At 41.4% G+C, this 22,766-nt stretch overlaps 1 protein-coding gene across 3 annotated transcripts in view; it reads right to left on the reverse strand.

The window, feature by feature from the left end:
• TIAM1 (TIAM Rac1 associated GEF 1) overlaps positions 1 to 22,766 on the reverse strand; it is a 191,370-nt gene that overhangs the window by 99,977 nt on the left and 68,627 nt on the right. For all 3 annotated transcript variants that reach the window (XM_033121186.1, XM_033121204.1, XM_033121194.1), the window contains exons 4-5: positions 15,035 to 15,482; positions 9,114 to 9,286 (exon numbers count right to left, since the gene is read on the reverse strand). In XM_033121186.1, coding sequence (XP_032977077.1) covers positions 9,114 to 9,286; positions 15,035 to 15,482 — 621 coding nt within the window. The remainder of the gene's footprint in view (positions 1 to 9,113; positions 9,287 to 15,034; positions 15,483 to 22,766) is intronic.

The raw sequence follows: 22,766 nt of genomic DNA on the forward strand, positions 1-22,766 counted from the left end.
CAAGCCTTTGTGGTATCTAATGCTTAAATATGATCACAGTCAAGTATCACCTGGCATTTGATGAAAGCATCCAGCATGAAAGGCAGGGACCAACCACACAGAAGAAATGCATCAGAAGAAAAGAGAAAGAGTGTCTAAAGCCAAGAAAATGTCCCGAAAATCTACATAATCCTCAGAGACACAAGAGAATCTAAAGCTAGAAACAAACAAATGCATAGGTTACAATGAAAAAGGAACAATGAGACAGAAGGAGGGAAGAGGGAGAGAGGAAAAGGGGAGGAGGGCAGGAAAAGTGGGAACGAGAGAAGGGAGGGAGGGAAAAAGGGAAGAAGGAGAGGGAGGGAAAGATTTTAGGAATAAAAAAAATGAAAATTTCAGTAGAAGGCAAGTCACTATGAAGAATCACAACATTAGTGATAAGGAAATTATTCTAAAGCTACAAAGTGAAATAAAGCACAAGCAAGGTATTCAGAATGAGAATGATATCAGAAAAATAAGTGAACAAAAGGGAAATGATTTCCAAACCAAAATTAGAAATTACTCAAATATTATCAAATAAAAGTAGAATGAAGATATTTTCAAATATGAACCATTTGTAGGAAGTTACTACAGGTTGTTGTGTTTTGTTTGTTTGTTTGTTTTAATAGGAAAAAAAGACTTGCAAGCCAGGAATTAACCAGGGTGGGGAAGGGAAATCGCAGGTGACTGTTATGTACGCATGAGGTCTAGAGAGAGACCAGATAGGAGAAGGATAAAAGGCCAGGGGACAGCAGGCTCCTAACACGTTAGAGGTTTAGAAATACTGCTAAGTGACCAGGAAAATAAGCAAATTGAGCAGGAAACAAAAAGAAAAAGGAAAAAAGAGGCAGTCTTAACTACAGGAAAAAAAACGAAAAGTTGTTTAAAAAAAGGAATAAAATGATAGGACACTGTTTAGTTGAAGCAGATAATACTATTTATGTGTCATAAACAGCATAGAAATATTGTAACAGCATAACAGGGACTGCTGATTTAATCCTATATTGTCATATAACTATATAGGAAGATGAGGAAAGAAGAATTTTGTATATTATAGAGCTAAACATTCATCTATTGTAACAGAAAATCAGTAGTTAGCATCTAACATCAAACAAGAACTAGTATAAGTATGTTAATGAGAAAGGAAGGTAAATGGGAAAAAAACCAAACAAACAAAAGCCCAGCTAAAACAGTTGAGTATACTTGCTTTGGGGGAGTCAGGCTTGGGGGAGAGGGTAAGGAAAGATGGGAAGCGAATTTCATTTACGTCTTAAAGTTAATTGAACTTCTTAAAACTATGTGCTCTTATTGACTTAATACAACTTTAAAATAATGTAAAAAGAAAGACAAATACTGTCAGTGACACCTTACTTGGATGATACATAATAGCCTACAAATTATATACTAAAATGTAGACTAGCCACAATTATACCTCTGCTCTATCCTTTTAACATATGTGAGAAAAACCTGTGCACACACTAATAACAGCAGGACATGTACTGTAAATGATGACCAGCCCTGGGTATTGATTTTTGCATTTCAACACCCACACGCTCCATCAATACTCTCCTAAGAGCTAGGCCAATGGGGCCCCATACTTTAAAAAGTCTCCCTCTGATACCTGGAAAGGGCAGTTTCCAGGAGGGACCCCCATACACTTCCTCCCCTCAGGGAGCTCTCTGACCCTGTATCTCCTATGTGCTATCAATAAGAAACCCTAAGGTGCTCTTGGATATAAGTCTATGGCTTAGTGGTCATTCCTACCAGTTAATCTGGTATTTCTTTCACTAGATTGCATGACATTAAGCCAGCAGAGCAGTGCTGACAAGGGGACCTGGGATGAGTTAAATTCTTCATATAGATGAAGAAATACTGCTTGGGTCTCCACACATCCTCAAGTTGACCCTTCCCCACAACTAACCCTTGCTAAAACCAACGGTAATATTTCTCAAGTGTCTGGCTAGAGGCGGGCAGCTTGAGGCAGCGAGGGGACTTGGCTACAGACTAAGTCAACTCTTAAACCAACAAAGACCAAATATTCAGCTTACCGTACCTGCAGATAACATGAAGTTAAGAGGGCTATAAACACTAGGGAAGATCAAATTAGGATCCAAGATGATTTAAACAAGTTCATTAGAAGGAAAAGAACCACAGAGACAAAATTTCAATAAGGTAAAGTTAAGTTCTGCATTTGGTGTTTTTGAAGAAATCTACTAAAAGAAAAGTGGACAAACACCTTGTTGGGTAAGAGCTGATGCTGAGTGTTTGATATACCACAAGCTCGTGATGACTCAAAAGAGTGCTGTGTTTTCTAATAAATTAAGGAACTGGCATAAGTAATGGAGAGGAAGTGAGAGCAGCAGGAACCCACTGCAGACTGCACACGGCGGACCACCATGGGGAACAGCGTGTTGGATTCTGGAACATGCTTACAAGGAAGAGACGTAAATCACAGGGAGAATGGATCGGAAATCTAGGTGGGGAAGCCAAAATCGGAGCCATGGCAGGAGGCAAACTGAGGGCTGTTTTCAAGTACTTAAAAGGTTACGAGAAAGAATAACCAGGCTTGTTTTGGACTCTGGGGGAGAATTTAGAAACAAAGGGATATGGCAAAAGTCACCAGAAAGAATGTATTATCTCAACAGGACAGAGAACTTTCTGGAACTTGGAACTAGCTAACAAAGCAGATGGTTGAAAAGCTAGGAGCTTCCCAGGCATGGAAATGTTCATGCAATGGGCAGACTGACCAGCGGTCACGGGTCTTGCAGAGATGGCTGCTTACCTTAAGAGGGAAACTGACTTTAATCTATTCAAGTCCAAGATGTCAATCCCCTCTTTTCTACCAAGTCCAAGTGACGCCTCCTTGTGAAAGATGATTTCCAGCTTTTCCCCTAACCTGGCTGCACTTATTCAAAGCATGTGCCAATGACCTTTGTCAAGTCTGACACATAGAGCCACACGTTGTCACTTTAAGATGCTCTCCAGACCCCAATGAAACTCAAATCCTTAGACTTTCACAGGGAAGTCACATTCAACTTCTGGAAAGATACTTATTTAAGAGGAGCACAGGGTAATAGTCTGTTTGCTTTACAATTAAAAGATAACTGTAAGGAACATTTACTGAGCATTTGCTACCTTCACTTGCATTATTACATTTAATCCCCCATTCAATGTAATGGTATCCATACTTACTACCGTGTTTCCCGGAAAATAAGATGTAGCCGGATATCAGCTCTGATGCGTCTTTTGGAACAAAAATTAATATAAGACCCGGTCTTATTTTACTATAATATAAGACCAGGTATAATATATGATATGATATGATATGATATATGATATGATATGATATGATATGATATGATATGATATGATACTGGGTCCTTATATTAATTTTTGCTCCAAAAGACATATTAAAGCTGATTGTCCGGCTAGGTCTTACTTTCAGGGAAGCACGGTATCCCCCTTTTTTTAACTAGTCACTTTTTAATATACACCCCATACCCTCACACAAGTGACTTTCTAAATGATAAGAAAACATTCTATGGAAAGGCAATGACCCCTTAGAAAATAATATTCCTACATTTCTTTAGATATATAACTGCATATGATTTTCTACCTAATCAAACATCATTCTTATCCTGCCTGGTAACTATGTTCCCAGGCATTTAATATAGGAATTAAAAACCAGTATTAGGATACGTTACCATAAAAGTCACTGAGCTTTTTTGGAATTGTATGCGACATCCTCCACTAAAGGACGAATGAAGATGAAGGACTGAGAGGAAATTGTACTTTGTAGGAGGTAGGCACGGTTTCTGGCTTCCAGTTGGAGAGCAGAACTCTAATTAAAATAGTTTAAATGCAGGAGCTATAGCCTCCCTTTGCAGACAGCATAGCACTATTTCTACACAAGCTGCTCTAACATTCATGGCCATACCCACCCCCATCCAGCACACAAAACCCCTTTTCTACTTTAGCTGGTAACATGAGTCTCCTTTCCATGGGCGAATCTGAGTAACAGTGTCAAATCAGCAGCATACAGGCTTTGGAAACTGTGTGCACTGAATTGAGCCCTGGGGCTGGAATAACCTATAAATTATTTCCATAATCATGGTTGATCTCCCTTGCTTTAACCTCACCCCCTACAGACACAGGTTTCTTTCAAATTCGGCCCCTCTAGAGCTATGTGGATTACAATTAGTAGAAGGTATGCCCTCGTGGATTCCGAACAGCAGTAATTTCCTCTGAAAAGGTTCATTTTGTGTTCTATCCCACGTAAGTAGCATACTTCACCATGACAAGAGGACACAGAGGTTTTCATGAATAAGGTCCTATGTTGCCACAAAAGAATTTTATTCACTATGACTTATTGGGTATCTAGATCCCACTAGCAGGTTTATGGCCATGAAGGTCCTTGTGAAAGGAATTCACATCAGAGGTGTGTAAGTAAAAGGGAGAGCATCCTGAAATCAGTCAGATGATCATCTAACCTGTGCAGTGAGGCCAGAAGGGTCAAAACCAAGTTACAATTTAGAAATATTCCCAGTGAATGGCTTAATTCTAAGGACGAGAATAAGACACTTTTTACTGTGTTCACTGATTCTCGCCCATGTTCTTCTCAGGTTAAATAGTAACAGCGATGTGATAAATAGTAGTATGCTTAGATAATAAGAAGCTTTGGAGAAAGAGAGGTTTGGTTTGAATCCAGCCCCAACATTCAGTAACTACGTGACTTGGCATCCAATTATTAGCCTTTGCAAACCGCAGCTTCACCAAATGGGGTAAACAGACCATATCTATAGGTTTAAATATGGATACACAATCCAACTCACTGTTGCTTTAATAAGAATTAAATGTGACACATTATAAAACACTTTCAAGATGGTGGCATACAATAAATGCTAAGATAGCTGCTGATATGACAATAACGTTGTTATTATTAATTAGGCATTTCTCTCATTTGCAAGACTTCTGCTTAACTAATAAAAAGCTATGCCAGATGCACAAAAACAATAGTTCAGAAGCTATATTTTCATGATTCACAGCATGTAGAGTTAAAATAGGATACACAAAGTACTACCCATAAAGGAAAACTTGAGAAATGAAACTACATTAAAATTTACAAGTTTCAGTATAACAAAGGATACCTTTAACAGAGTAAAAAGCAAGCCACAAAGTAGAAAAAGATATTTGCAATGCATACAGTCAACAGACATGATACACGAAATATGTAAAGAACCGCCAGGAATCATTAAAAAAGAGAAAACCCAATGGAAAAACAGGCAGGACATTCAAATAAGCACTTTACAAAGATGATACTGAAATGGCCATTAAACCCATAAAAATGTGCTCAACTTCACACTAACAGCTTAAAAAAGAAAAAAAGACCTGACAATACCAACTGTGGGAGAGGATGAGAAACAAGTCAAATTCTCCTAAGCTGCTGATGGGAGTGCAATTATTTTAATCATTTTGGGAACTATTTGGCAGTATCTAGCAAACCTGAATATGTGCATATACCCATGACACAGCAGTGCGTCTCCTAGGTATATACTAATAGAAATGTAGACACACATCGTAAACATAGATACAAGAGCACTCATAGCAACATTGCTCATGATCCCCCAAACTAAGATCAACCCAAATGTATCCATGAAAACATTGCCATATGTCCCAGTTAGCCTGGGGCTGTTCAACTTTATACCTATTATCCTGGCATGATTGGTAATAGTACTGCTATAACTCCCAAAATTGTCTAGTCTCTAAAGTGTCCTGGTAAGTGCCATCAGTGGCAATGGGAGAATAAGAACCTCAAAATGCAACTCCTCTGTAAAAGCAATAAGAAAATTGGTAAAAATTGACAAAATCAATTTTTTTCAGAACTCTGGAAATTAACTAGGTCTTCACCAATCTGAGCTGTATTTACTGTGAAAAAAAGTGACTGCATCTCAGTAAGAATAGCAAGTTTGGGGACATTTTAGCTTGCTTTTTTTTCCATCCTCATCTCCCTAGCTCCATAATCATGTAAAAACCAGCAATCTAACAACCATTAAACAGGGCAGAATGGATTTGGATTGCCCCTAAAACACCATTCTCAGAGAACTGCCAAACAGCAGTTCACAGGAAATCCCCATTCACAGGGCTTGTTGTTATTTGACATCACTCAGAACTCATTCATGCAAACGACCTTTACTCCTGTGGGGCTTGTGGAAAACAATCAGTAACCACCACTTAATATTGCAGCTGCCTGAGACAGTGATAACAGTTGGGATTAAAAAAAAAAAAAAAAAGAAGCTGACCAAAGAAACTTTAGGAAAATCTGGGGAACTCATAATCCTGAGAATCAGAAGGTCACATACATACATGTACAGGACTGTGCACATACTCAGAAAACACTGAGAAGGTCCTACACTCACCACTCTGGCTTACATTGACTCTCTGCAAGCGGAGATGAAGGCTAAGGCAGAGTTGTTAACTAGCTGCCTGTGCACTGAAGACATACACAAAAGTCCTCAGAAAGACTAAGAGACTAATTGCTTTCAGGCACTTAAGGAAATCTCTCCAATCATTGGCTAACCATTAAACTAACTGAGCAGAGATATCAGTGGCCACACATGACAAAGTATAACGATTCTACATTTTCAGGAAAGTCACTTAACAAACAAGGAACAATAACAACAAAAAACCCTAGGGGTGAGAGTTGGGGGTAATTGACTTCAAGAGTCTCCATAGCATACTACAGTAAGTCCTCACTAAACATCATTGATAGATTCTTGGAACTGTGTTGAAATGAGGTATAATAAAACCAACTTTACTTTAGGCTGATTGATACAAGCAAGAGTTAAGTTCCCATGGCATCTCATCAACATTATAATAAAACGATGTTGAACGAAATGATGTTATTCAAGGACCTGCCATATTTAAAATGTATAGTTCTCAACCAAAAGAGTATGAGACATGGAAAGAAACAACAAAGTATAGCACATACACATGACAAAAAGCAATCAGTAGAAACTGTCCTGGAGAAAGTCCAGATAGTGGATTTCTATACAAAGACATTAAGTCAACTGTTTTGAACTTTTTCAAAAAACTAAAGAAAATCATGTCCAAACATGTAAAATTGAAAATGATATCTCACCACATAGAGAATATCAAGAGAGAAATTTAAACAAAAACTTTTTAAGAACAAAATACAAATTCTGGAGTTGAAATGTAGAATAACTGAAGTAAAAAATTCACCAGAAAAGCTCAATAGTAGATCTCATCTGGCAAAAAAAGAGAATCAGGGAACTTGAAGTAGATCAACTGACATTATCCAGTCTGAGGAACAGAACAAAAAAAAAAAAAATGAAGAAAGATGAACAGAATCACAGAGACCTGTGGGACACCATCAAGAATACCAACATAAATATAATGGGAGTCCCAGAAGGAAAAGAGAAAGATAAATGGGCAAAAAGACTATTTGACGAAATAATAGTTGAAACCTTTCCAAATGTGATTTAAACACACACACACACACACACACACACACACACACACACACACACACACACAGAGCCCACACCTACCCCTATACATCCAAAAAGCTCAATGTATTCCAGGTGGAATAAACTGAAAGAAATCAGTGCTTATCTTTTAAAGACAAAAATCTCCAAAGCAGCAAGGCAGAAGCAACCCATCTTTAAAAGGGATCCTCATAAAATTAACAGATGATTTCTCCTCTGAATCCATGGAGGCCAGATGGTACTGCAATGATATTTTCAAAGCACTGAAATAAGACTGTCAATCAAGAATTTTATATCCAGCAAAACTATCCTTCAAAAATGAAGGAGGAAATGAAGACATTCACAGATGCACAAAAGGGTGGATGATATAATATATATTCACTCTATTCAACTAGTAGGTTGCAGGTGGGCATGTGTATGTGGGCAGAGGAGTGGCTTATTGGGTGCTAGAAACTCTGTTTCTTGACTTGGGTGGTGGTTACATATTTACTTTGTGGAACCGCATTGAGCAATATATTTATGTTTCCTGCATTCTTCTATATGTGTGTTTTACATCATAAATTTAGAGGAAGAGAAAACGTGTTTTTTTTTCTGTTCACAAACAAAAATCACTATTTTGTATTTATTATTTTATTTGCCAAATGGAAATAACTTTAGGGACCAAACCGATAAACTTCATGAAATAACCTATTACTCTCTTCTATGGTTTTGTTCCAGCTCTCTCTTCTGCACAGAATATTCTCACTGTCCATTTCACCCAATTCATCCCTACACTCTCTTTACTATTCACTGTTAGGCCTTACCTATAAAGATCTGTGTTTATCTCCCATAATATATGTGAACACTTTTAAGAGTAGGAATTGTGTCAAAATGTTCTGGGTATTCTCCATAGCAATCTGCAAAGCACATAAGAAGCATAGAATCAAGGTTTGAGGAATTCCTGATTATGGGAATAAGTGAAAGAAGCCTTCCTAACTAACACCACAAAAAATTCTAGTAGAGTGTATCACAACTGACCAAACTCAAAGGGTTTCCTATAAAAGCAAATGTTAACCCTGAAGTCACTACCAGGTTAACATTTTTAAATACAATTAACAGTCACACTTCAAGAACACTGGGTATATAGATTTGATAAGATGAGGAAGAGAAACGATATAGGTATAGCTAGTTATTTTTGGAATGTCATTATTTTACTTTATGAGTAATATTAGAAGAGAACATATTATAGAAAAAAATTTGACAGCTCAAATCATTTCTGAATTTAGGAATTCATGATCTCTTTACTAAAGTGCTACACAAATAATATTCAGACTACAATGAAAAAATCCTTCAACCCACGGCAAACGGAGCAAGATTCTCAAATTCAATTCACACCCCTCCTCAGGCTTCACTTTGGAAACCTCTGGGTGAGTTCAATTATTCCTGGCATTCTGTATAGGTGTTTATTTTGTCTTGCATCATTTTTGTTTCTATAAGGAGCAAGAGATAAAACCTGCCACTAAAAGGAAAACAGGGTGGGGTATACAGGCAGGAGAGGAAGCTATCCGTATCAGAGATGTAAAATGCCCACCAAGGACACGCTCAACAAACCTGAAAGAGGAAGGCGTCACCCAGGGAATTGCTGAGGCAGAAGACGAAGTCCTTCTTAGGATGCTCAGGCACAGCCTGCACAATGCTGTTCTCCACCCAGACGGCATGCTTGGGAATGCTGTTGTGGTCTATCCCAGACCTGCCGTCACTCTCGTAGAAAAAGAGCGTGCACCCTGAGGAAACAGAACAGGGGTCCGCATGAGTATTTGGTGCTCGTGCAACAAGAAGTCTGTAGCGGAAACCATGGCTTGTAACCTGTCACCAGGAAAGGACTGGAAATTGTAGTGTGTGAAATCTAGGGAGTAAAGAGAATGGGGCTGTTTCTACCGAATTCTTGGATGGGCTTAGAGGACGGCAAAGATTCTGACATCACAGCTTCTCAACCCACATGAAACTCCTTCAAGTATGCCCTCAAGTTCCTCAAGACTCTTAGTTTCTCTTTTATTAGAATATTTTATTACAAGTATCATCACAGGCATATAGAGGTCTTACGGCTTCTTTGGCCACTGGTGACTGTAAATACATTGCCACAGGCCAGAACTGCAACAAGCACTGAGTCAGGACTGTCACCAGTGGAGCCCCTTCCCGGCATGACTCACATGGTAGGCAACCAGGAAACACAATTTATTCGGTTTCTTGACTATCCCCTTGCAGAAAACAATATATAATACTGGCTTTAGGCGCTTTAAGGATAAGGAAAGAAATGATAGATGTTTAGTCTTAGATCTTTTCTGTCAATTGTTTTTCTAGAAATAAACCATGTCCCTCTCCTTACTGAAAGAGGAAATGCATGGCACACACATGAAAGTCTGGGGGAAGCCGAAGGCCTGGTCCACACTTAATCATACTGTGAAACTAATGAGACAGTAGCAATGGAAACCACTCACAGATTTGTGGCAAGGTGGCTTTGAAACATACCCTCCCAACATCGCCTAAACATGAGGCTTACTTTATTAGTAATTACTAGCTGAACACTTACTCTCAACTCATCAGAACCAACTTCAGGGGAAGCCTGGCCCAAGTTTATGAGTCTTTCGTAACTTCAACATAAACCAGTCAGTTTTCCACATCATCCTTCCCACAAGTAAGGGCCACATTCTTTGTGAAATGTAAAGCCCTCGAAAGTACAATCTCCCTAACTACAACATGAGCTTCTATAAAGCAAATTTGTAGTAATGCTGAATGATGTGAATCAGTGGAAAAGCCACATTAGTTCACAGGCAATTTTTCCTACCATTAATAGTTCACATTCACATGTAACAGCTGCTGAATGCAACGTCCCCAAACACAGCTGAATGCAGCATAGTGGTATGTAATTTCATTGCACAATTTTTCCCATGATGCAGTTTGACCACAAGCTTTGCTTACAAGTCCTATTGCATGGGGCTTCTGTCAAGATTTTATAATTGTTGCTCTTGTCTCTACAACTCAGAGGAGTTTCAATTCTTCCTTCTACCCATTCAACTCATATTCACTTAAAAAAAAATGTATTTCTATGCTATTCACTTTTAAAAATTAAGATATTAACTATGTGAGTATTTTCAGTAGAGTTTTTTTTTTTTAATTACTTTAGTTTTGTGTTACAAAGCTGCATGCATATACAGCAGGTCTTCAAATAAGATCGTTTCTTCAACATCATTTCGTTATAACATTGATGAGATGCTATTGGAACTCAACTCTTGTTTACAGTATCAATTAGCCTTTGGTAAAATTGGTTTCATTATACATTATTTCACTGCAGTTCCAAAAACCTATCGATGACGTTAAGTGAGGACTTACTATAATATACTTACACACTTATTGAGCAGTCTCTCCGAACCTTTTTTCCCCATAAGCCTTGTTACTTTGAAGATTTGAAGTTTTTTCACAAACACACATATCACATTGCAGAATTATCTGTACCTCCTATTTCCATGCCTGAAGCTAGCATAGATTCAGAGATAAATAGGAGAAGAAAAAAAAAAATGGAAAGGGGAAGCTATTTTCCTCCAAATCAGAAGTTCTCAAGGTGGGGCATTTGCCCTCCTAGGGGACATGTGGCAATGTCTGGAGACATTTTTGGTTGCCACATTTTGGAGGTGTGGGAACGAGGGGAGGTGCTACTGGCAGCTAGTGGGTAGAGGACAGGGATGCTGCTAAACATCCACAATGTCCAGGATTGTCCCCACAACAAAGAATTATCTGGAAATGTTGACAGTGCCCCTGTCTAGAAGCCCCGCTATATATAATCTTTAGGACTAATACTATACTAATGATTTATAGATACGGAACAGAAAAGAAGCAACAAAACTTCACTATAGGTTGGGAACAGAGAAAGAAGCTTGCGGATAACGAATTAGGAGACATCTACAAATCCTGGTGCGTGCACACACTGAACATTCTTCCCAGGGCCTTTCCAAATTGCTGTTTTAAAAATTTTTCAACTTCGGTTTATAATCACCCATGACAGTAGGTAGTAAAAATCAGCTTTCACTCAATTACCTACTTGTTCTAATTTTAAGACTAATACGAAGCAGCAAATCAAGGAACCATAAGCTCCCCCGATAACAGTCCATTTACTTTCATCTTCACTTGAATATCATCTGTGTGCTCTTCAGTTGTCGATGGAGACACTCCAGAGACTAATTCTAAGTGAAACCTTTTTAAAAAATTAATTTTCCTGTCTAAAGTGAAAGAATCTTTGGCGAAATCTCTATTCAACAGTTCGCAGGTACCCTGTTTTGCAATTCTCAATATCCAAGTGTTGGTAAGAAAAAGTCAGCAGCAATCCCTGCCTTTGAGTGACATGAACAAGCCCCGGATATGTCAATATATAATGGGAACCTGTCAGGATTAAGAAGCCAAAGACTCAATGGCTCTGTGTTCTGCACCTGGATCCTGACAGACTGTGTCACTCAGATCTGGGTCACCAAGAACGTGAAGGCTTTCTCCTCGAATGGACTCATGAGCTGTGCTCCTGAATGACCACACCCTGGCTTCCAGTACCATTTGTTCTCTAAAGGAACAGCCCAAAACAAAACAGCCCCCTCTTCCATGTCCCAAGTGAAAAACAAAACACCTCATTATTGTTATTCAGTGTAAGAATCACCTGGGAATCTCTTTTAAACCACAAATTCAGGGCCTGTCATGGGCTGAATTATATCTCCAAAATTCCTATGTTGAAGTCCTAACCCAATAACTCACAAAGTGGCTTTATTAGGAGATAGGGTCTCTAAAGAGGTAATTATGGTAAGATGAGGTCATAAGGGTAGGCCCTAATCCAATACAACTGTGTGCTTATAAGAAGGGGGGAATTTGGACATAGACAGGTACAAAGGGAAGACCATTGGAAGATACTAAAGAAAGATGGCCATCTTCAAGTCAAGGAAAGACGCCTCAGAAGAAACCAAACCTGCTGACACTTTGACCTTTGACTTCTAGGCTCTAAAAGTGTGAGAAAATAAATTTCTTTTGTTTTAGCCACCCAGGCTGTGGTACTTTGTTATAGCAGCCCCACCTCTGAACTTTGAGATTCGGCAGATATAGGTGTAACCCAGAAAGTATCTCAGGTAACTGTGATGCAGGTGGTCTTCTGATCCAGGCTGTTAAAAACTCAGCACTAATTAGTAAATCCAGTGATAAGACAGGCTGCTAAAGGAAACAGAGGCTACAGTGTCCAGTGGTACAGACATTTGGGGGAGGAGCAGAAGTGGAAAAGGGGGGCTTTCCCTTTATTTTATCTCATTCTACCCCCCCACAGCCGAGCAGCTGGCATGATCCAGGCCTCCTCAGACACAACCCTATAGTGTCTCCAAATCAAGCCAATGCAGGTCACACGGGAGAAAGAACAGCAGTTCTCCAAAATACTCCCACAGGATGAACATGTAAGTTTCCCAAGCAGGCTCACTACATCAAATAGCGGTCTTTCCCCAATTCACAATGGAAACCAAAAATCAAAGCATGTGTGTGTGTAAACTGATAGAATTTTTCTCAAACTTAAGATTCTTATTTCATACCTGTGTTAAAATTTTAGTATATACTTTACCTGTATTATAATAGGGTATTTACTTTAGCATAGGAAATAAAATTTAAAGTTTAATATTAACATGTCATGCAGTTTTCCACAGAAAATACTATGATTCTGCCTTTTGTTCAAACTTCAAAGCACTAAGGCAGACTGTGAGAATGAGAAATGGACATGAGAAAGTACCTGACCCTTCCTAAGACATTCTGGGAAGTGGATCAATGAGATGTAATAACCCAGCAAGTCTGACAACTGGACATAAAAAGAAAGATTGCATCCCACCCTTAAAATGCAGTAACATGTGACACACACAGGCCACTTGGCAGCAGGGGAAGCTGCCCTGCACTAGCCGACAAGAGAAGAGAGTCGTCTGTAGGACAGTGCTGTGCTCCCCAGTGTGCCACCCGGGAGGAAAACAGCCATTCCTGCCTCCCTCGCTGCCAAGCAAGACTCATTCCTGGCCAATGGGACAGAAGCACAAGTGATGCAGGAAACTTCCAGGTAGTACCCTCAGTGAAGAGAGACATGCCCCCCACTCCCCCATTTTTCCACTGGAATGTGGACCTGCTGGTGAGCTATCTTGACCTCATCAGATTAAGGTAATGCTCTAGGAATAGTTGAGCAACAAGACAGAAGGAGCCCAGGCCCCTGTATGACTTCATAGGAAAGAGTCACCACACCAACCTTCGATGGTCTGACTCTGGTAGGTGGGAGGGAAATAAAGTTCTATCTTGCTTAAGACATGTCATTGTGGGTCTCTGTGACATGCAGCAAGATCTACAGTCTAATTAACATGCTCCCTTCCTGTTTTGCCAGGCATTGAAGCAACAGCTGGCACAATGAGTAATGAGGCCCACCCAAACCCCACTTGTCCCAAGGGGTTTGTCCTGTGCACCACTGCACAGAGCTCCAGGCTATTCCATGCCTCTAGGATTCAATAGTCCCACACCAAACACAGTTTGTAAAATCCAGTATCAAATGGTCTAGTGTGTGTACCACACCAGGCAAGCCCCAGCTTCTTCCTCCTCTGCTTGCCCTTCACACTATTAACCTAGCTAACCTATCCCGCCATATGTAAACCCTGCTCCAATACTTGCTTGTGACAAAAAGTCTACAGGGCCTTGAGAAGTGTGTTTCTCTTTAAGACTCAGAGCTCACAATGTGTTACAATTTCTATATTACCAAGACATATGCAGACGTGCACAAGAATATATACACATTTACAAATGTATGTAAAATGACGACAAATAACACATAAAAGTATTACACTTACTAATGAAGACCGTGATATATACATGCATATATATATCTATCCACACACACACTCAAATACACAAAGTATGCCTGTAAAACTGTGACTTTTCACAAACATACGATGACTTAGATGTTCCATGCAGCATTAGGTTGAAACTATGAAATTAGCAATATTCTATTTTTTTTTTTTTTTACCTAAAAAGTGGCAATCCCATAGGACTTAAGCTAATGATTTTCCCTCTCAGTCACTTTGGGAGGCATTTTACTACCCTGAATGATTCAAAAAAAAGTTCTTTAACTCAACCCCCAAAACTGTCATCAGACATGAAACTAGACATGAGATGGTCCTTTAGCTTAACTATGCCAGCTTTGGTGGGGCGGGGCAAATGGGAGTTACTCACCAAGGGACAAAGTCTCCATTAAGTAAGATGATTAAGTTCTAGAGATCTGCTAGACAACCTGTGCCTGTAGTCAGAGCTGATGCAATGAACACAAAAATCTGTCAGAGGGTAGGTCTCGTGTTAAGTATTCTTTGCACAATAAAATAAGTTTTGAAGTTAGTTTACAATAAAATTGTGTGTGATTCGAAAACCTCATTTGCCTCAGCTGCCCCATGGAGCGCAGGCGGTCGCCGGCACTGGAGGAAGGGCAGTGGCTCTCTCACCTTTCAAAGACACCCAGTAGTGCTTCCACTTCCTGCGGGTGGCCGACTCCACCTTCTTGTTCTTCTTGTGCACCAGGAAGTTCTTCACGGCCAGGGCGCCGGCTTTGCGCACCGTGCCCTGCGCGGCCGTGAGCAGGATGTCCGACTGGCCCGGGGAGCTCAGGGTGCCGCTGCTCTGCTCGTCGCTGTGCGCCGAGCCGGCCTCCTCCAGGCTCTCGCTGTTGGTGGTGCTCATCTGCAGCTCCCGCCGGAAATTCTCGTACACCCCCTGGCGCGTGGCATCCCCGGTGGAGCTGCTGCCGCTGTCGCTGCCCACAAAGGCGCGCCCAGTGGGGGGCGAGTAGCTGGAGTTGGTGGCATTGGATCGCCTGGACAGGAGGTCCGTGTCGGTGGTGGCCCCTTCGATCCCACTGTCCGCAAACTCACTGCCCTCGCCTGCGTTAACATCCTTGGGAGCCGAAAGGGAGACAAAGGAAGACATGCATCAGGCAGAGGAGTGACCCAGGAGTTCCTGTCGGTCCAGCCAGGGGCTGTGTAGCCGCAGGAGACCCACAGGCCATGGCGGCCCCCAGCAGCTCTCCTGGACCAATTAGTCCTCAACCCCTGGACCCACACAAACCTAACTTGCCCGCAGAGTGGCTCAGAAAACCCATTTAGGCGCCCCAGTACAAATGTGAACAATTTGGAATGTTCAAGAAATATAAAAGAAATAAAGAACACTTCAAAGAGCTTATCATTTATCTGACTTAGATAATTAACTAATTGGCGAATCAGCTATTGAGATGCTCCCAACCACCATGCTGAGAGCTCAGTGCTCTCACCCTCATCAACGGGCCTGGAACAACAGGAAATTTTGCAGGCTGATGAGCTAGTTGTTTCGGAGGTAGGGGGTTACAATGGATAACAAGGTCTTTACAGCTGATACAGTTTTTTAAAAAAATAATAATAATAAAGGGCCTGGTTAGGAGACTATTTCATAAAGTGGTGACTAAAAAGATAGCCAGTGCACTGCCTCACCCACTCACCCAGCAAGGACCCATATCCAGGAGCAGGCAAGAGTCCTCATGCCCTAATCAGCTTGGCTTCTGGAAAACAAGCAGCCTCTCACTTCACATTGAGCTAAATAAATAAGTCTGTGGGGCCCACAGCTCCAACTCAGGCTCTCCAATTACCTTGCCCTTTCAAAGCTGGGATGCTAGGAGCCCGAAGCAAGCTGCTCGCCGCCCCTGGGCCAAGTAACAGCCTGGGGCACCTGCCAAGATGCTGGGGGTATCAATGCCCAGTTTCGACCCGTTTGGAACTTCCAAAACACTGCCCCTGCTCTCAAGTTGAACGTTTCAGGGCCACAGACAGATCTGTTCTTAAATCAGAATCTTAATTGCTCTAAAGTGCTACCAGCATCTCCATAAACAATAATTAAATAATGGCAGTAATCAAGGGAGGATAATGACAGCCACGTTGGGCAGGACAGCTCAACAGTCTTATGGATAAGAAATTAGACTGATTTTTCTCAATGAGAATGGGAACGTGAGTGACACAGGAGAGATGGCAAAGCAATATATGCTTTGGGGGCTTAACCACTTTTTGAGCCTTTCAGTCTCATAAATAGTTAATTATGATTTGAAAATGTAAAAACTAGCAGGATATTCTGAATTGCCATAAAAATGAATGCTTCGCGCTCCAATCTTTGCTGAGAGGCAATGGGGCAGAATGAACCAAGTCACTAACTAATACTGTCCTGCAGAGGCCCAGACAAGTCTTGTGCCCGTATCGCCACCATCTCATTCAGTCAGTTCCAACTTCGAGCCCTCAGAGGTCGCCTTCATCATGCGTAGACACTAAGTGAGCAACTCCAAGATGGGCATAGGCAGACACGAAAACAAGCAAGAGGAGACACCGAAAGACACATACTGTACGATTCACTTCTATACGGAATCTATGTCGAACTCAGAGAAACAGACAGTGGAATGGAGGTTGCCAGATGCCAGAGGCTGGGGGCTGGGAGAATGGGAGATGTTGGCCAAAGGATACAAACTACCAGCTATAAGATAATAAGTTCTCAAGGTCTAATGTACAGCATGGTGACTACACTTAACCGTATACTTGCATTCTGCTAAGAGAGTACATCTTGTGTTCTCACCATCCAAAAAAAAAAAAAAAAGAAGGGGGGGGTACTTATGTGGGATGGTGGCCGTGTTAATCAACTTGATTGTAGTAATCATTTCACAATTCATATGTACATTAAATCATCACATTGTACATCTTCCACAAACAAAACAAAAAGAACAGGATGCAAAGGGTGGAAACCGTAACTCAACAGTGGAAAAACCTGGCAAATACTACCTCAGCCAGGTGCTCAAGGTTATTTGGGTGAATAGGAACCGTCTCTACGATCTAAAACTGTTACAAAAAAAGAAAGAAAGAAAAGAAAGGAAGGGAGGGAGGTGGGGGGGAGAGAGAAACAAAGAAAGAAACAAAGAAAGAAAGAGAAAGAAAGAAAAAGGTAAAAGGGGATGATAGCAACAGGAAGTAGTTAAGAAAACTTCTAAGACCAACTACATTTCCAATGGATTTAGAGGGACTCAAGGAGGATGAAGAAACCACAGATGCAGATGAGGTGCAGACCCCTGTGGCTGATGGTCCCATCATTTTGCTATCTGCCTATGAACCTCCATAGATGGTTCCCAAGGACCTAGATCCAGTGGGTAAAAATCCTCTGTGCAAACAGGAGAACACTGTTATCAAACCACATTTCTCCTTTTTGCTTCCCTTTCGATATAAGACAATAAGTAAATTTAACTATCATTGATTATTCAAGATAACCATCAATAGTGGGAGATGAAGACTTTGTGAATTTCATGTCTGAATTTCAGTCCTTCTCTGAAAGAAGTGAAGGAATCAGCTATAAACTCTCCTGTAAAATGCAGAGGTGAGCTGCTTCTCTGTAAGGCAGGGAAAGATAAACTACACAGGTAAGCTCCCTAGTCCATAAGTGAAAGACTTCAAAACAAAGGAGAAGACACACGACTCCAGGCGTCTTGTAATTCCCACAGCTCTAGAATAGGAAGGGACCTTGTAAAGCCATCTTCTTGGTTAAAGAATGAGGATGCTGGGGCTTAGAAAGTCACAAGCCTTGTTGGGAGCAGGTTGGAGGTTGGAACCCCTGCTTCCCACCACTTTTAACCACTTTTTCCACTGTTATATTGGTGGACCCATCACTCAGCTGCAAACAGCATCTGACCAGATTCTATCTAAATAGTCAACTCCATGGCTTCCCTCTTTGTTTGCCAACAATGCCCCTTGTAGGTTTTCCCAGCAAAAGCTGAGTGCCTGGTCATCTATTTGCCTTGACTTGCATGAAAAGAGCTCAAAACTGAAAGTGATGGGGAGGAGAAGGAGATGAAAGAAGACAAAGGAAACAGAGGAAGAGACCAGACGGCAAACCCTCAAGAACATGTCTCTTAACAGTCTACTACATTCCCACAAACCATTCACCCCTTAACAGAATGCCCTGAGGTCTCTCCTGAAACTAAGAATAAGGCCTCCATAGACACTCACCTCTTTGTCAGACCTGAACATCTGCTCATACCAACTGACGTTGTAACCTTGCAATGACCCAGGCTGTGTGTATTCAACTCTGGGACGGCCACTTAAACTGAGCAAAGAAGTGATGAATGACTCCAGGTAAGAGGCCTGCTGGCCCCAGCTGAGCCGGGTACTTTTAGAGGCTACAATCCAGCGTAACCACTGGGGAATGCTCTCCATGTGTGATCCAAGCCAGCTCCACCTCATCTGCACAAGTGGTTAGGCAGGCTCAGTGGTACACATCTCCCCATTAATATGTGACCCAGCCTGTTGGGAAAGAAATGTTGGCTGCCCAGACCCAGTGCCTATTTGGTCATGAAGCTTAGGATGTCCCAACTACCCAGAAGCCTGTGCTCTAGCACCGTGGGAAATGATGACTATCCATCCAGAGGCACTACTCAACATCTGAATGGTCAAGGAAGCCTCCACGTCCCATATGCCAGCCATCTCCAATCCAACTGCATTGTGGGAAAGAATCATCTCTAGTAGGGCTGTTCTGTCCAGATGCCTAAGGGCCACACGAGAAATGCAAGTGTGAAAGTCTCAGAATCTGCAGCACAAATCCAAACCAGATACTCTTATGTAGAGGTTCTAGGGTTACACTTTGAAAGACACCAGCTGCCCCCTGAGGCTACCCCCAGACACCAGCATCCTCAGATGCCAGCATGCATACCCCTCTATGATTTCCAACAGCTCAGAAGAAAGGCAGCGTCACTGAAAAGCAAATGTTTCTGGTGGTCATCGTTCCGATGGGCTCCTCCTTCAACCCACCTCAGTCTCAGACACTTCACACCTGAGACACCTGATTCTCGCCACACTCAGAAGACCCTGGGACTCTCCCCTCTCTTTCCAGCAGCAAGGAATCCAGGAGGCCACCTCTAGGGAAGAGCCCCAGCAGCCTTTGTAGCAAATGCAAGGTGTGTTCCTTCTTCTCTAATTAGAGGTCTTAGCATCTGATTGGTCCTAGAATATAGAACCAAATACTGAATTTTAATCCAAAAGGCAATAAGGCAATCAGAGGCAATCAAGGAAAATGGTAAGACCCTTACTCCACAGGGAAAAAACTCCCAACAGAGCATGATTCGGTCAGAGATTTCCTGAAAACTGCTCAAAATAAACTCTCCATGTTAGAAACACTCCATCGAAGAGGTTTCCAATTATAAACGACGTTCATGGAGTACAGAGGCTCTTACATCCTGCTCTCCCAGGCCCGACCCTCCCAGCCAGATTTGAGCACACTCACCATCTCCATTCCATTGGCAGTTTCCCAGCACGAATGTATTCGCTTTCCTATTGGATGCACAAGTGGCCAGCTGTAGCCCAAAACACTCAACAGCTGCTAGGCAAGAGTTGTCTTAGTCACGTTAGTGGGGCAACAAATGCTTAAATCAGCTCCAGTACTAAAATGGAGCAGGCAGGAGGCAAATTCAAAGCCTGATTTCACTGCCTTGAAAGCTGAAGGGTCACCTGGTATGAATGTGGGCTAATGACATATTGTGGCAGAGCTCAAGTTGTTTCCACAGGGGACTTAAAAATACAGGTGACCCTTGAGCAACATGGTTAAACTGCAGAGGCCCACTTATATGCAGATTTTCCCCAATAAATACTGTAAATGTATATTCTCTTCCTTATACTTTTCTTAATAACATTTTCTTTTCTCTAGCTTACTTTATGGTAAAAACACAGTACATAATACATATCATACAAAATATGTGTTAACTGACTGTTTATGTGATCGGTAAGGCATCCAGTCAACAGTAGGCTATTAGTAAAGTTTTGGGGAGTCCAAAGTTATACATAGATTTTCGATGGAGCAGGGGTTTGGTACCCCTAACCCTGCATTGTTCAAGGGTCAACTGTACTGAGGGAGAGGTTTCCTGTGTTCATGATGGGTGAACACAATTTTGAAAAGGTAATTAGCCATAAAGTTCAAGGGCCCTGGGAGAATTCAGAAACCAGTAGGACCAACTGACCCCTCGTAGTTATTATTCGAATACAGTTAGAAACTATTTTGTTGGTTACTTGGTTTAATTTCCCTCATGAATCCAGCTTTGCTTTAATACACCTGACTGGAGAAGATAAGTACAGTGGAGAAGAGAGTTCACTGAATTTCAGTGGGGTGAGGAAATTTTGACCTGAAGAAGCCTTGAATTAGAACAACTTCTGCCTTATTAAATTCTAAAATATTCTGCCTCTGGTTTCTCATCTTCTTACCGTGTTTCCCCGAAAATAAGACTAGCCAAACAATCAGCTCTAATGCGTCTTTTGGAGTGAAAATTAATGTAAGACCCAGTCTTATATTATATTATATTATATTATATTATATTATATATTATTAATATATTATTAATTATATAATATATATATAATTTTGACAATATAATATAAATTATAATATAATATATAATATATATTATACTATATAAGACCCGGTCTCATAGTAAAATAAGACCGGGTCTTATATTAATTTTTGCTCCAAAAGACTCATTAGAGCTGATTGTCCAGCTAGGTGTTATTTTCGGGGAAACACAGTATCCCTGAAATGTAAGTCACCCCCCACCACACACACACACAGGAACAGTCTTTGGTTCCCAGTGCTCTCTCCTTGGCTACTTACTGTACTCAGTATACTCTCCCTTGATAATCTCAGTACAGCAAATATCAATTCTAGGCAAATGACTCTGAACCAATTTTCCAGTTTCGTCATCTACATAATGGGGATAAAAAGACCATCTACTCTTTAAGACATTTTGTAAGATGCCGCGAGATTGAGTTAACCCAACAAAAGTTCCCAGAACTGCCCAGCACATGGTACCTGCTCGAAACGTTAACTATGATTACTATAATATCCATCTTCAGCCCTCCTGACATCTAGGCCCACGAAGAAAAGGCACTGCCTAATCTCTGTTCCTAGCTTCCTGCACTAACCTGGAAGAAAGGTTGTTCATTTCTGAGAACTTGGAGAAAAATAAGTTCTCAGGGGAAAAACAGATAGGCAGACTGAGGCTGGTGAGAGCTTATGAAGTCCCTTTTAATTATTTTCATATTCACAAAACAGCACAATAAACTAAGAAAACGGTGATTATTTTTTACACTGTAAATTAGTAACTACTGGGCACTGCTACTAATATTATAATTGCCTTTCCTAATTTGCTAGAAATAGCATAGTGTCAGTTTTCCATCATTGTAAGGCCTTTGCTTCTTTCTCTCCCAAATATCCAGTGCCTTTTAAGATGTTTAATTCTGAAGTTTGTAAATTCTACCTCCTGAGCGTTCCACTATTAGCCCCTATACACGTTCCTCGCTCCCTCTGAGACATTTCCAAAAACTGGCGCTATTTCCCTCTTCTTCCTTTCCTAAGGCAAAATCTCCATACCCTTTTATGTTTCTGACACCCATTCCCTTCTTCTCTAATGATTCCCAAAGGGAGGGACTCAGAATTTCTCTCAATTACAACCACTGGAACCGAAGTTCTTACTGTTGCTAAAAAGAGACTCAGAAGAAAGTTGGCAAATGCATGAAACGTTGCTTCAGGTGTCTCCAGATTGGAAAGTGCTCTGTGTCTGAGTTCATGAATCATCTTCTCTCCTTTCATCTGCCTTCCTACATACGCACAAGCCTCAAACCTTGTTTCTGGTCACCCTTCCCTTCCTCACCACCTCCTGATGTACCCCCTACCCAGACCCTGTCCTTCCTTCCCTAGAGCCACATCCCTGGTTCAGCAATGAGCTCCGTCGGCAGGCTGTTGCTGGGTCAGCCTCCAGGGAGCCATGTGGAGGGCTCCTCGGACTGTCGTTCAAGGCCTTCCCCAAATGTCCAGCCTTAGCATTTGAGCTTTCTAGCATTTGATGACCAAGCCACCAGCGAAGTGGAAGGATTCATTCTAGGACCAGCTCCCAACCTTTCTTGCTCCCACAAATCCTTATCCTTGAAGGCTCAGCTCAGGTCCCTCCTTCCCACAGCTGGAAGCCTCTTTCCCGTCTCCGACCGCCATGCCACATCTCTGCAGCATCTCTGTTCCCCCGTCCCAACCCTGCTCCTGCAACACTGGCCTCTTTGCTCTTCCTCAAACGTGCAGGGCACACTCTCATGTTACAAATCAATGGCCAATCCCGCCCCCTTCAAGTCCCTACCCAAGTCGGCTGTC

This window comes from Rhinolophus ferrumequinum, chromosome 2 (assembly GCF_004115265.2).
Source record: "Rhinolophus ferrumequinum isolate MPI-CBG mRhiFer1 chromosome 2, mRhiFer1_v1.p, whole genome shotgun sequence".
Taxonomy (NCBI): Eukaryota; Metazoa; Chordata; class Mammalia; order Chiroptera; family Rhinolophidae; genus Rhinolophus; species Rhinolophus ferrumequinum.